The 14,493-nt window shown below is 41.9% G+C and overlaps 1 protein-coding gene across 1 annotated transcript; it reads right to left on the reverse strand.

The window, feature by feature from the left end:
* Nucleotides 1–10,685: 10,685 nt before the first annotated feature.
* On the reverse strand, nucleotides 10,686–12,539 carry LOC135511630 (alpha-2A adrenergic receptor-like). The gene has a single exon (XM_064933115.1). The coding sequence runs from the start codon at nucleotides 12,234–12,236 to the stop codon at nucleotides 11,031–11,033; it is 1,206 nt and encodes a 401-aa protein (XP_064789187.1). The 5' UTR covers nucleotides 12,237–12,539; the 3' UTR covers nucleotides 10,686–11,030.
* Between the last annotated feature and the right edge of the window lie 1,954 nt (nucleotides 12,540–14,493).

Below are 14,493 nucleotides of genomic sequence, written 5' to 3' on the forward strand. Positions count from 1 at the left end.
GCATAGATAATAAACAGTCCAGTCCAAATAGTCCAGGTAGCCATTTGATTAACTCTTCAACTGTAATGTTCGTCGTTAAGGGAAGGCCAATGCGCAGCGTGATTTGGGTTCATCATATTTTATTAAAATGTGAACCAGCAAAAAAAACAATAAACAATACAACGAATGAAAAGCTTCGTCGTGCAAAATACATGCAACCAAACAAAGACAAGATCCCACAACAGAAGGTGGGAAAAGGGCTGCTTAAGTATGATCCCCAATCAGAGACAACGATAGACAGCTGCCTCTGATTGGGAACCATACTCGGCCAACAAAGAAAAATAAAACATATATATATACAAAAACTATAGTACCCACCCTAGTCACACCCTGACCTAACCAAAATATAGAGAATAAACAGGGATCTCTAAGGTCAGGGCATGACATCAACAGTCTTATGGCTTGGGGTAGAAGCTGTTAAGGAGCCTTTTGTTCCTAGACTTGGCGCTCCGGTACTGCTTGCCGTGCAGTAGCAGAAAGAACAGCCTATGAATAGGGTGGCTGGAGTCTTTGACAATTTTTAGGAACTTCCTCTGACACTACCTGGCATAGAGTTCTTGGATTTTATTTTACATTTTAAATTTAACCTTAATTTAACTAGGCAAGTCAGTTAAGAACAAATTCTTATTTACAATGACGGCCTACACCGGCCAAACCTTGATGACACTGGGCCAATCACGGCCGGTTGTGATACAGTCTGGATTCGTACCAGTGTGTCTGTAGTGATGCCTCTAGCACTGAGATGCAGCAACTGCGCCACTCGGGAGCAGATGGCAGGAAGCTTGGCCCCAGTGATTTACTGGGCTCTACCCTCTGTAGCGGCTTGTGGTTGGATGCCGAGTAGTTGCCATACCAAGCCGTCATGCAACCATTCAGGATTCTCTCGATAGGCATTGTCATGCCCTCTTCACGACTGTCTTAGTGTGTTTCGATCGTGAGAGTTTGTTAGTGATGTGGACGCCAAGGAACTTGAACTTCTCAACCCGCTCCACTACAGCCCAATTGATGTGAAACAGGGTGTGCTTGGACCCCTTTTTCCTGTAGTCCACGTTCAGCTCTTTTGTCTTGCTCACATTGAGCGCAAGGTTGTTGTTCTTGCACCACACTTCCCACACTGCCATGTCTCTGACGTCCTCTCTGTAGGGTGTCTCATCATTGTTGGTGATCTGTCCTACCACCGTTGTGTCGTCAATAAACTTAATGATGGTGTTGGAGTCGTTAGTGGCCATGCAGTCCTGGTGAACAGGGAATTCAGGAGGGGACAAGCACACACCCCTGAGGGGCCCCCTATGCCTACCTATACCACCTGGGGTTGGTACGTCAGGATGTCCAGGATCCAGGTTCAGAGGGAGGTATTTAGCTTATTGATGAGCTTTGAGGGCAGTATGGTGTTGAACGCTGAGCTGTGGTCCACGAACAGCATTCTCACATAGGTGTTCCTTTTGTCCAGATGGGAAAGGGCAGTGTGGAGTGCAATTGAGATTGCGTCATCGGCGGATCTGTTGGGGCGGTATGCGAATTGTAATGGGTCTAGGGTGTCTGGGATGTATATTAGACAAAGAAGAAAAGCACAAAATAAATGCCTTATAGAAGAATATTGGCTTATATAATATCTTAGAACAGCCTAACTACATATTTCAAATTTGTGCATTTCAAGTGTTCCCCCCTGCCCACTTTAGATAAGTGTTGAAATATTAGATTGCATATAATTCAATCAAAGAAAACAGAGAGAAAAAAAGGAGAGAGAGAGTTTAGGCTGTAGACAATGGTTACATTAAGAACATGGCAATCTCTTTTTTCCCTCTCTGTTCTACTGAATTCAAAATACAGTACAACATTCTGTGTTTGTCAACGAACAATGCCGGGACTAGTGTTGTGCTTTGTTTGACAGTGCCGTGCGCATATACGTATATTTCTGCCAGGAAGTGACAGGCCTTTCAGAGAATGAAATAAGTGGGAGATAGGTGGGACTTTCTAGCCTTCAGTGCAGTGGCAATGTAATGTAATCCGACACCATAGTCACTTGTTACTACAGATCGTAAACTCACTCGCTGAGTTAAAGAGACTGAGACTCAGAAGCGAATAAACATTGATAAAACAAATACATAGACAGTCCGCATATTGACCTTTATTGTAATACACGATGACTTGTGTTTAGTAAAAAGCACTGTATAAATGTCTAGTAGATGGCTATTGCCTTGCCTTATGTTTTATAAAAGCCCATCTAAAGACATGTTATTGCCAGTGTACCACAGCAGATGATCTGTCATTTCTCACAGCACTCGGCCCAGCAGAACCAGAACTTTTACTAAATAAATGTGTTAATTTCATACATTTAGCAATGTTGGCCTCAAGATTTGTTTTGGTCTCTAACTTTTTCAGCACCACCCTTCTGTTTTTCTGTTTCGACTGAGTGACTGACAGAGTCAGAGCGGGTCTCACTCTCTCTGATGAAGAGTGTTAGACTTTGGCTGAGCTGGCACAAATTCATATTCAATCAGAAAAGCAGGCTGCCAAAAATGCTGTTATTTAGGTCAGAGGTCACCATGTGGGAGAAGTTGGAGCTCAAGGATGATCGACACGTTTCCCACTAGTAATTACCATTCAAATGGATTTTTGGCAGTCATATTTGATAAACAGAGAGAATGATAGAGATCTTTATATACTGTCACACCCTGATCTGTTTCACCTGTCCTTGTGCTTGTCTCCACCCCCTCCAGGTGTCACCCATCTTCCCCATTATCCCCTGGGTATTTAAACCTGTGTTTTCTGTCTGTCTGTGCCAGTTCCTCTTGTGTGTTCCAAGTCAACCAGCATGGTTTTCCTGCTTGCCTGCCTTTTCTATTCTCTTTTGCTAGTCCTCCCGGTTTTGACCCTTGCCTGTTTTCTGGACTCTGTACCCGCCTGCCTGACCATTCTGCCGGCCCTGACCTTGATCCATCCTGCCACACTGTACCTCCTGGACTCTGAACTGGTTTTGACCTTTTGTCTGTCCACGACCATTGTCTTGCCGACCCCTTTTGGATTATTAATAAATATCAAAGACTCAAACCATCTGCCTCCTGTGTCGGCATCTGGGTCTCGCCTTGTGCCATTATATATACGGAGTGTACAAAATATAATATTCAGTTGCACCCCCCTAAGCACACATTCAAGTCATCAGGGCATGGACTCTGCAAGGTGTTAAAGCATTCCACTGGGCTTCTGGCCCATGTAGACTACAATGCTTCCCACAGTTGTGTCAAGTTGGGTGGTGGACTATTCTTGATACACAGTGGAAACTGTTGAGTGTAAAAAACCCAGCAGTGTTGCTGTTCTTGACACACTCATACCGGTGCGCCTGGTACCTACTACCATACCCGGTTCAAAAGCATTTAAATATTTTGTCTTGCCCATTCATCCTCTCAATTGCACACATACACAATCCATGTCTCTATTGTCTCAAGGCTTAACAATCCTTCTTTAACATGTTTCCTCCCCTTCAACTACTTTGATTGAAGTGCAGTTAAAAGGTGACATCAATAAGGGATCATGGCTGTCACCTGGATTCACCTGGTCAGTCTATGTCATGGAAAGAGCAGGTGTTCTTAATGTTTTGTGCACTCAGTGCATGTCACATTATGGCATCTGTGAGCGCACGGGCAGTGCCATTGAGGCCATCTCCATATTTTTCTACTACATGTAGTTGGCAAACTGAAAGGGTACATACTGCCAGCTTATGTTGTTCGAACATGTATAAGGCCAAGGTTTGTGATTTACTGCCATCTACAGTTATGGAATGTTTGCTCACGAGTACCACAGTATGAGTCATAATACCCATAAAACCTACACAGTGTAGTGCGTATTACCCAGTACATCACTGGGGCCAAGCTTCCTGCCATCCAGGACCTCTATACCGGTGTCAGAGGAAGGCCCTAAAAATTGCCAGACTCCAGCCACCCTAGTCATAGACTGTTCTCTCTGCTCCCACACGGCAAGCGGTACCGGAGCGCCAAGTCTAGGTCCAAAAGGCTTCTTAACAGCTTCTACCCCCAAGTCATAAGACTGCTGAACAGCTAATCAAATGCCTATTTGGGAATTTGCATTGACATCCACCCCCCCTTTTTTTTTTACACTGCTGCTACTCGCTGTTTATTATCTATGCATACTCACTTTACCCCTACCTATATGTAGATATTACCTCGACTAACCTGAACCCCCGCACATTGACTCTGTACCGGTACCCCCTGTATATAGCCTCTATTGTTATTTTATTGTTTCTCTTTTATTTTTTACTTCAGTGCGTGTGACAAATATAATTTGATTTGATTTAGTAGTGCTCTTTTTCATTCTATCATGCATTCACACAGCAGAGAAGCAGATGGATGAACACTTCCATGGTAGAAACTATGCTCTGCTGCTCATTTGCAGATTGGACTATCCAATTCCCAATACTGTAATGCTCCCTAATATACTGTATGTATTGGTTCAATGTAGAACTGTCCCCTGAGGTGGGTGCTGTGCTGTAGAGATAAAAAATCAAATTAACCATTGTATCACATTCAGATAAAATCTGAAGGGAATGCCAAGATACAAACATTAAGTTCTTCAACTTACTATGCTATTACAGTGGCAGAATTTTTAATCTCCACTGTGAATAATAAGTTTGTCATCAATGAAGTAGAGGCGTAGAAAATGGTTAATGTACCATATGTTATATCTGCTAAATCTCAAGAATATTGGAAATGAACTCTAGTACATAAAAACACAAAGTGCTGTTGCAATTTCATTCATTTTGGCAGTGATACGGTACTGTTTGGCAATAGAGGTACTTTTTCTGTATGTTTTATTTTTATTTAACCTTTATTTAACCAGGTAGGCTAGTTGAGAACAAGTTCTCATTTGCAACTGCGACCTGGCCAAGATAAAGCATAGCAGTGTGAACAGACAACACAGAGTTACACATGGAGTAAACAATTAACAAGTCAATAACACAGTAGAAAAAAAGGGGAGTCTATATACATTGTGTGCAAAAGGCATGAGGAGGTAGGCGAATAATTACAATTTTGCAGATTAACACTGGAGTGATAAATGATCAGATGGTCATGTACAGGTAGAGATACTGGTGTGCAAAAGAGCAGAAAAGTAAATAAATAAAAACAGTATGGGGATGAGGTAGGTGAAAATGGGTGGGCTATTTACCAATAGACTATGTACAGCTGCAGCGATCGGTTAGTTGCTCAGATAGCACATGTTTGAAGTTGGTGAGAGAGATAAAAGTCTCCAACTTCAGGGATTTTTGCAATTCGTTCCAGTCACAGGCAGCAGAGTACTGGAACGAAAGGCGGCCAAATGAGGTGTTGGCTTTAGGGATGATCAGTGAGATACACCTGCTGGAGCGCGTGCTACGGATGGGTGTTGCCATCGTGACCAGTGAACTGAGATAAGGCGGAGCTTTACCTAGCATGGACTTGTAGATGACCTGGAGCCAGTGGGTCTGGCGACGAATATGTAGCGAGGGCCAGCCGACTAGAGCATACAAGTCGCAGTGGTGGGTGGTATAAGGTGCTTTAGTGACAAAACGGATGGCACTGTGATAAACTGCATCCAGTTTGCTGAGTAGAGTGTTGGAAGCAATTTTGTAGATGACATCGGCGAAGTCGAGGATTGGTAGGATAGTCAGTTTTACTAGGGTAAGTTTGGCGGCGTGAGAGAAGGAGGCTTTGTTGCGGAATAGAAAGCCGACTCTTGATTTGATTTTCGATTGGAGATGTTTGATATGAGTCTGGAAGGAGAGTTTACAGTCTAGCCAGACACCTAGGTACTTATAGATGTCCACATATTCAAGGTCGGAACCATCCAGGGTGGTGATGCTCGTCGGGCATGCGGGTGCAGGCAGCGATCGGTTGAAAAGCATGCATTTGGTTTTACTAGCGTTTAAGAGCAGTTGGAGGCCACGGAAGGAGTGTTGTATGGCATTGAAGCTCGTTTGGAGGTTAGATAGCACAGTGTCCAAGGACGGGCCGGAAGTATATAGAATGGTGTCGTCTGCGTAGAGGTGGATCAGGGAATCACCCGCAGCAAGAGCAACATCATTGATATATACAGAGAAAAGAGTCGGCCCGAGAATTGAGCCCTGTGGCACCCCCATAGAGACTGCCAGAGGACCGGACAGCATGCCCTCCGATTTGACACACTGAACTCTGTCTGCAAAGTAATTGGTGAACCAGGCAAGGCAGTCATCCGAAAAACCGAGGCTACTGAGTCTGCCGATAAGAATATGGTGATTGACAGAGTCGAAAGCCTTGGCAAGGTCTATGAAGACGGCTGCACAGTACTGTCTTTTATCGATGGCGGTTATGATATCATTTAGTACCTTGAGTGTGGCTGAGGTGCACCCGTGACTGGCTCGGAAACCAGATTGCACAGCGGAGAAGGTACGGTGGGATTCGAGATGGTCAGTGACCTGTTTGTTGACTTGGCTTTCGAAGACCTTAGAAAGGCAGGGCAGGATGGATATAGGTCTGTAACAGTTTGGGTCCAGGGTGTCTCCCCCTTTGAAGAGGGGGATGACTGCGGCAGCTTTCCAATCCTTGGGGATCTCAGACGATATGAAAGAGAGGTTGAACAGGCTGGTAATAGGGGTTGCGACAATGGCGACGGATAGTTTCAGAAATAGAGGGTCCAGATTGTCAAGCGCAGCTGATTTGTACGGGTCCAGGTTTTGCAACTCTTTCAGAACATCTACGTCCTACATTAAAACAAATACTGCAATAGCCCCAACACAATATAGCCTATCCTACTGCATACAAAGAAAAGACTGAAATGAATAAATCTATGTGCCCATCAAATCAAATGTACACTAATCTACTTATGTGCACTCAAGGATCAGGAATCATCTCTTTTCAGAGATGGTCCATAGATGAGTATTTGATTTTTCAATATTTTCAGTATTTTCAATTCATTATCAATATTTTTTAAATTCATGATATACTGTATATTGGCACAACTCTGCTCAATGTATTAACCAATGTGTATTGGCTTAAGTCTTCATCAGGGTATCCGAAACTCTGATGAAGGCGTGAGCCGATATATGTTGATGTATTTGTTTTTTTTAATTGCTTTGCCCACACATAAAGTTTTTTTTTTAACTTTCACTCTCACACAAGTGACTCAACTTGGATTTTGTATTCTACTTAGCGCCTATTTGTGGGTATAATTTTCCCTTTAACTTTTCTCGTACTATTCCCCTCCAAGAGCACCTGTACTTGTTTTGGAATACCTGAAGCGCTCCTGCTACTTATTTTTCTTCTGCTCAGTATATGCTGATGATAATCCACCCCTCTTCTCATGGCATTCATATCAATATGTTGACCATTCCAAGCCATTTCAAGTATGATAGCAGCTACTCTTTGTTGTGGTCTTGCAGGTTCTTTGTTTGATTCGATACACTGCTTTACCCTCTCAGTATTCCTGGCATGTGCTCTGACACTTTTTGCCTTGGTTTCATAATTTTTCTCATTTTTACAGGTGCTCCTCCCCTAAACCTGTTCAGTATTGTGTTTGACCCTCTCAGTGCGTGAAACCCCTTCCAGCACTGACTACACCAGCAATGTTTCAGACACAGTACAGTCAAATTTTCCAGAATCACTGTGACTTAATGTGGCTTAGGGAGTTAAAATGGGGAGAGGCAGACTTGAGATCAATGTGAAAATCGTGGGAACTACTGCCATACACAGCTTATTAAGCATACAAGCCTGGGTGTCATAGCCATAAATTGCGGCCCTCTTCGAGGACCTTAGACTGGGAAATAAATTATTGACGGAAATCCAGAAGAAAAAATGTGTGTGTGAAAGTGTGGCAACGAGGATAGCGCTACAGTGCTAGCGTAACCAGGAAAAATATAAACTCAGTGTTGAAATTATGCTAAATCAAAGTGATTTTAGGTTAAAAGGCCATAATTGTTTTGCACATATGTTTAAAAGAACATAACTTACCTGTGATGACCGGATTACTTTTATCAACTGTAGGAAGAACTGCTTTATCTAGTCAAAGGTTCAACAAATACTGTCTTTGTTTCCATAATTTCCTCTTACTACTTTGAGCAATTGAGATTAATATACATGCATTCACATTCAACCTTTTTAGTATCCGTTAAAAACTGCTCAACCAAAACTTTTAATTGTAATGTATGCACAGCTGGCGATGCATGGCACATGCCTTCATTATTCTCCTGGTTGTTATTTTGATTAAAAGAACTAAGAACATCCAGAAGCTAAACACGATGAATGCTAATGACTTCGGATATATTCCATATCCTCTGCAGATTTTGGGAAGTCAAGCAAATTACATCTTTAGAGGATCTGAGTTTCACAGGCAATATATTCATTATGTCTCTCCATCTGTCTCTCTCTCTCTCTCTCTCTCCTGCCCTCTCCCTTGGTCCTTTACTCTGATAGGAGGCAATCTATCTTGCTAACTGAATGGGCTTTTAACATTAGATGTAAAAAAGTAATGAGTGATCCATTTCCTTCATCTCTGACACCTGCCTCAGGAGGATAATGATGGAGGATGATGGAACAGAATGGGGAGAGGGGTGCAAACTACAGACTACACAAATCTTCCCTCTAATCTGATGGGAAAGTGTGACCACTTCCGTTTCGTTTTTAATGGTCTTCAAGAGCAAAACGCACAAAAACAGTAGCTATGTCCCAATGCCATGTCACAATATGATGACAAATTACATTGAAACAATGTTGATTCAACCAGTTTGTGCCCAGCGGGTTTTGTGGTGTACATTTGACATGTCAGATGGTTCATGGGAATCCATCAAATATGGGTCTTTAGTTTAACATCCGTGGTGACTGGTGAGTAATAGTTGTTGTATTTTAAGACTGGCTACATGGCTAAACCCAAGTATGTGTACCACAGGAATGTTAAACAGCAGAACTGCTGCAACTGAGGCATATTCTATCTATTGGAATGAGAAAGGACTGTTGGAGCTAAGTTATGATAATCCCTAATGGTGTGTATTTTACTGTGTGCCTTCCTCACTGGCAAAAACATTCAAATGAAATAACACATATTGAAACTGATAATGAGAATGACACCATAATTCTGTTGTACAGTATAACACTAGAAGAACCAGTGCAAATGAATTTCAAAGCCTCTAACGTTTCCATAGAAGAAAAGAGAATGCTAATCAAAGAAACTGTCTGACACTGAGGCCGGCCTAAATAAGGCTGTGAATATTACATCACAATGCAATTACACACACCTTAATATTAGGAGTGCAGGGCCAATAACATTTGGCTCTTGATATGTTTCTTGTTTGACTTGGGGGAAGGATTTAATGATATCTGCAACTGTAGCATTATTATTTCTGCCGAGCTGAACTGAGCTGTGTTCAATATTGTTGTGCCAGCCATTACCTTGTAGGCATACTTTCCCTCTCATTTGATTTGCATTGTTCTCACTGGTAGTTTGGTGGGAGGGGGCTTTTTGAAGGCAATGCAATTTGTTTTGATGAGAGTTTCATCACCCACTTGAGAGAAGACGATGAAACACAGGGAGATAATGGCTCCTCAGAATACACTTATCATGTTCCAGTGGCCCTCCCGAATAGGGCTTTATGTAATGTTCATGTTGATTCTCTGCCATTTTGTGTTGATTTCAGTGCTATATTCCCCTGCTCGTGGTCATAATATGTAATAATATGTCTCAAATAAGTTTTTATACAAAGGCTTATTTCATACCGAGACCATTTCTAGTCCGATTAGCCTGATAAGCAACAGAATATGTTGTGTGAAGAATTTAAGAATAGTTCCACAGCATGTTGCATAATTCTCACTTATGTGATAATGTAAGCGGAACAATTACTGTTATAGTATGGGAACCCCGTTTTATTTCAGTCACATCGATAAGGCGATAGAGTTCCTCTATTGTTGTTGTTTTTTTCAAGATACCTGAAATGGTGGCGATAAAGTAAATGCAAGATCCCAGAAAGAGGGAAGTGAAGGCAACTGAATGCATATTTTGATTTATGAGCAATAGAGTTAATTTTGCTATGGTTCATCGACAGGGGTTGCAGTGACTCGTGTGCATCACTAACATAATTAACTTCTCTCTAATGGCAGAAATCCAACATCCATCACTTAATGTACTGTTTTACTTAAAAGAAAAAGAGGTTATCACCTTTAAAAAATATATTTTATGTGCATCATGAATATTGGCAGGCTGTGCGTGAAAGATTATAAAAATAATACACTGTATACAGTATACACCATAAAATCTGTTGATTGTGGGTGGATTATTGGCATGGTGTTTCCTCTCTCTACTGATAAGGACACAGTAGATGATTCAGTCTATGTTGCCCTGTGGGAACTCAGGTTCTCTCTTTCTGTTGGCTCCTCTGGGTCTGTGCCTCTGTGCAATATGGTACATGAAGGAAACACAGTTGTGGTTGAAACATGATTGTCCTTATTCAATAAGTAGAATACAATTGAAACGATTAGAGTGCAGTGTTGTAAATTTGAGTATTTTTGTTTTCTGGAACATTTACTTAATGTACAACAATACCCCTAAAACTCAATGGGTACCCCAACGAACGTAAACTGATACTGTAAAATTGAATACATGTTTAAATATGTTTATTCATTATACGCACATATGCTCCCTGTAAATCTGCACAGCTAATCGATTATGCATGACTGAATTGTAGCCTACATAATAACATTAAGCATCCTCCATGGAGATACAAGCCAGCTGCCTCACTACATAAGCATGAAGTAATAAACATGGAATGTCAAATAGATTTAAATGTATGTGGTGGGATTAAAGATTGTAATGATCTCACAACTATTGTACATTGACACACATGTACAAAATTAATGATATAAGTATTTCCCAATAGGTATATTTTCTTTCCATGAGAAACTGTACATGACTCCAACTTGTAAACAATTAAATCTGTATTCAGACAAGAAACAGTAGCTAGTCCAAAAAAAGTATATTCATAGCCCTCGTCTATCCTTCTTGCAAAGGATCTTTTTGAAAGACCTCCTGAAGTCATTGTTGAAAATAGTGTAAATGACTGGATTCAGTGAGCTATTGCAGTATCCGAACCAGAAGAAGAAATTGAACAATGTCTCAGGGACACAGCAGGACTCACATATGGCGGTGAGTGTGTACGTGAAGAAGAAGGGGAACCAGCAGACAACAAACACTCCCATGACCACAGCCAGAACAAAGGTGAAGCGCTTCTCTCTGTTCTGCCTTCCTTTCCACCGGCTCACTTTCACACACTGCTGTGCATCATAATCTTTAGGGGACGGGTCTTCTAGTTTCACCTGACTCACTTTGGTCTTACCCTTTCTCAGCTTCATTTTGATGGAGCACTGGTTCTCATTCCCATCAGACGAGGAGCACTCTTCCCCCATGTCGATTCCATTGACCTCCTCCACTCCATCTCTACCTCCTTCTCTGTTCCTTCTCTCCAGGGGGTCCTGCTGAACTAAGCCATACTGACTTTTATCTGGATTATTGTTTCCCCTTCTCCTTTCACCCGGAGGGGCCCTGGTTCTATTCTTTGCAACCTGGTAAATTCGAACGTAGACCAGAATCATGATCACACAGGGGGCGAAGAATGAGGCGGTGCTGGAAAATATGATGTACCACTTCTCCTCATTGATCTTACATGTGGGACCCTCCTCTTTGGCCCCTTCCTTCTCCATTGAAATGAGAGGTGGGAATGATATAATGGCAGCCAGCACCCACACAAATAAAACTATACATTTGATCCTGCGTGGTGTCCTTTTCGAGTTGTACTCAATGGCTTGAGTGACTGACCAGTATCTGTCCAGACTTATGGCACACAGATGCGTGATCGACGAGGTGCAGAACAGAACATCCAGTGCCAGGTAGATCTCACACCACACTTGACCAAAGTACCAATATCCCATCAGTTCATTAGCCAGAGAAAAGGGCATCACCAGAGTGGCCACTAGAATGTCTGCACATGCTAAGGACACTAAAAACAAGTTCTGAGGGGCTCTTAGGGCTCGGCTGGTGAACACAGCGATGACCACTAGGACATTACCGAACACTGTGAGGAGAATAAGGATACCCACCAGTATTGTCAGAGGCACAGAAGTCTGCACAGTGTAAGGGAACCTGCCAGGCAAAGTCTTGTTGCTGTTGGTCAAGTTATCACACCCCATAAGGTTGAAGTTGGGGTCCTTATAAGACAAGTCAACCAATCCACTATTATGGCACCTTCGTTAATTAAGCGTCCCACGATAACGTAGCCTTTAATTTTTGCCCACTGGGGAAAATGTCATATCAACAATCTCACATACAAATAATCTCAAAATGTGGTTTTACTCCTTTGTTTTCCAGCATCCAAAAATGTAATTTTCTCCATTTACACATTCAGGAAAAAAGTGGTAATTCGTTATCCTCTTCCTTCGAGCTTCAATCACTTCAAATTGTCCCACGTTGTGCATGGAATAGCATCGACAGGATTATATTTCTCTGCCACTGAAACAGTAGTTGGTGAAGCAGTTATGTATGTGGCAGAGAAGGGGATTGCCGCTTTTTATATGGTGGTGAGCCTCATCTCCCTAGTCAGTATATCTTGTTGGGAATAATGGGCGGGGTTCAATTACTATCGGAGCTACAGAAGAGTTTCATTGTTGCTTTCCAAATTGTACATTGACAAAATACCTTGTCATTCCAAATATTCTCCAGATATATCTATATATTTTTTAAATGTTGTGACTACGTCTAGACTAGTGTTTATTAATAAACCACATGAGATATCAGTAATCTTATTTCATAATCTCGGGTAGCCTAGTGGTTAAGAGTGTTTTATTTATATATTTTATTTCACCTTTATTTAACCAGGTATTCTAGTTGAGAATAAGTTCTCATTTGCAACTGCGACCTGGCCAAGATAAAGCAAAGCAGTGTGACACAGACAACAACACAGAGTTACACATGGAGTAAACAATAAACAAGCCAATAACACAATAAACAAGTCAATGACACAGTAGAAAAATAAAGTCTATATACAGTGTGTGCAAAAGGCATGAGGTAGGCAATAAATAGGCCATAGGAGTGAATCATTACAATTTAGCAGATTAACACTGGAGTGATAAATGAGCAGATGATGTGCAAGTAGAAATACTGGTGTGCAAAAGAGCAGAAAAGTAAATAAAATAAAAAGGGGATGAGGTAGGTAGATTGGGTGGGCTATTTACAGATTGACTATGTACAGCTGCAGCGATCGGTTAGCTGCTCAGATAGTTGATGTTTAAAATTGGTGAGGGAAATAAGTCTCCAACTTCAGCGATTTTTGCAATTCGTTCCAGTCACTGGCAGTAGAGAACTGGAAGGAAAGGCGGCCAAATTAAGTGTTGGCTTTGGGGATAATCAGTGAGATATACCTGCAGGAACGTGTGCTACGGGTGGGTGTTGTTATCGTGACCAGTGAACTGAGATAAGGCGGAGCTTTACCTAACTTAGACTTATAGATGACCTGGAGCCCGTGGGTCTTGCGACGAATATGTAGCGAGGGCCAGCCGACTAGATCATACAGGTCGCAGTGGTAGGTGGTATAAGGTGATTTGGTAACAAAACTGATGGCACTGTGATAGACTGCATCCAGTTTGCTGAGTAGAGTATTTGAAGCTATTTTGTAGATGACATCGCCTAAGTCGAGGATCGGTAGGACAGTCAGTTTTACGAGGGTAAGTTTGGCGGCGTGAGTGAAGGAGGCTTTGTTGATCCAGTAACCGAAAGGTCACTGGTTCCAATATATATATATATATTTTTTATTTATTTAACCTTTATTTTAACAGGAAAGACCTATTGAAACCTGGGTCGCTTTTACAAATGCACCCTGTATATAAAACACAAATATACACATTGAACCCAAACTAATATATATACAGTGCTTTCGGAAAGTATTCAGATACTTCACTTTTTCCACATTTTGTTACAGCCTTCTAAAATGTATTACATTTTTTCCCCCTCATCAATCTACATGCCATACCCCATAATGACAAAGCGAAAATAGGTTTTTAGACATTTTTGCTAATTTATTCAAAACCAAAAAACGAAATGCCTTGGGGATGCTGTGGGGACGTTTTTCAGCGGCAGGGACTGGAAGACTAGTCAGGATCAAGGGAAAGATGAACAGAGCCAAGTACAGACATATCCTTGATGAAAACCTGCTTCGGAGCGAAGGTTAATCTTCCAACAGGACAACGGCCCAAAGCACACAGCCAAGACAACGCAGGAATGGCTTCGGGACAAGTCTTTCAAGGTCCCTGAGTCAACATGCCATAACCTGGACTTGAACCCGATCAAACATCTCTGGAGAGGCCTGAAAAATAGCTGTGCAGCAACACTCCCCATTCAACCTGTCAGAGCTTGAGAGGATCTGCAGAAAATATTGGAAGAATCTCCCCAAAT

Source organism: Oncorhynchus masou, chromosome 24 (genome assembly GCF_036934945.1).
Source record: "Oncorhynchus masou masou isolate Uvic2021 chromosome 24, UVic_Omas_1.1, whole genome shotgun sequence".
In the NCBI taxonomy this organism is placed as follows: Eukaryota; Metazoa; Chordata; class Actinopteri; order Salmoniformes; family Salmonidae; genus Oncorhynchus; species Oncorhynchus masou.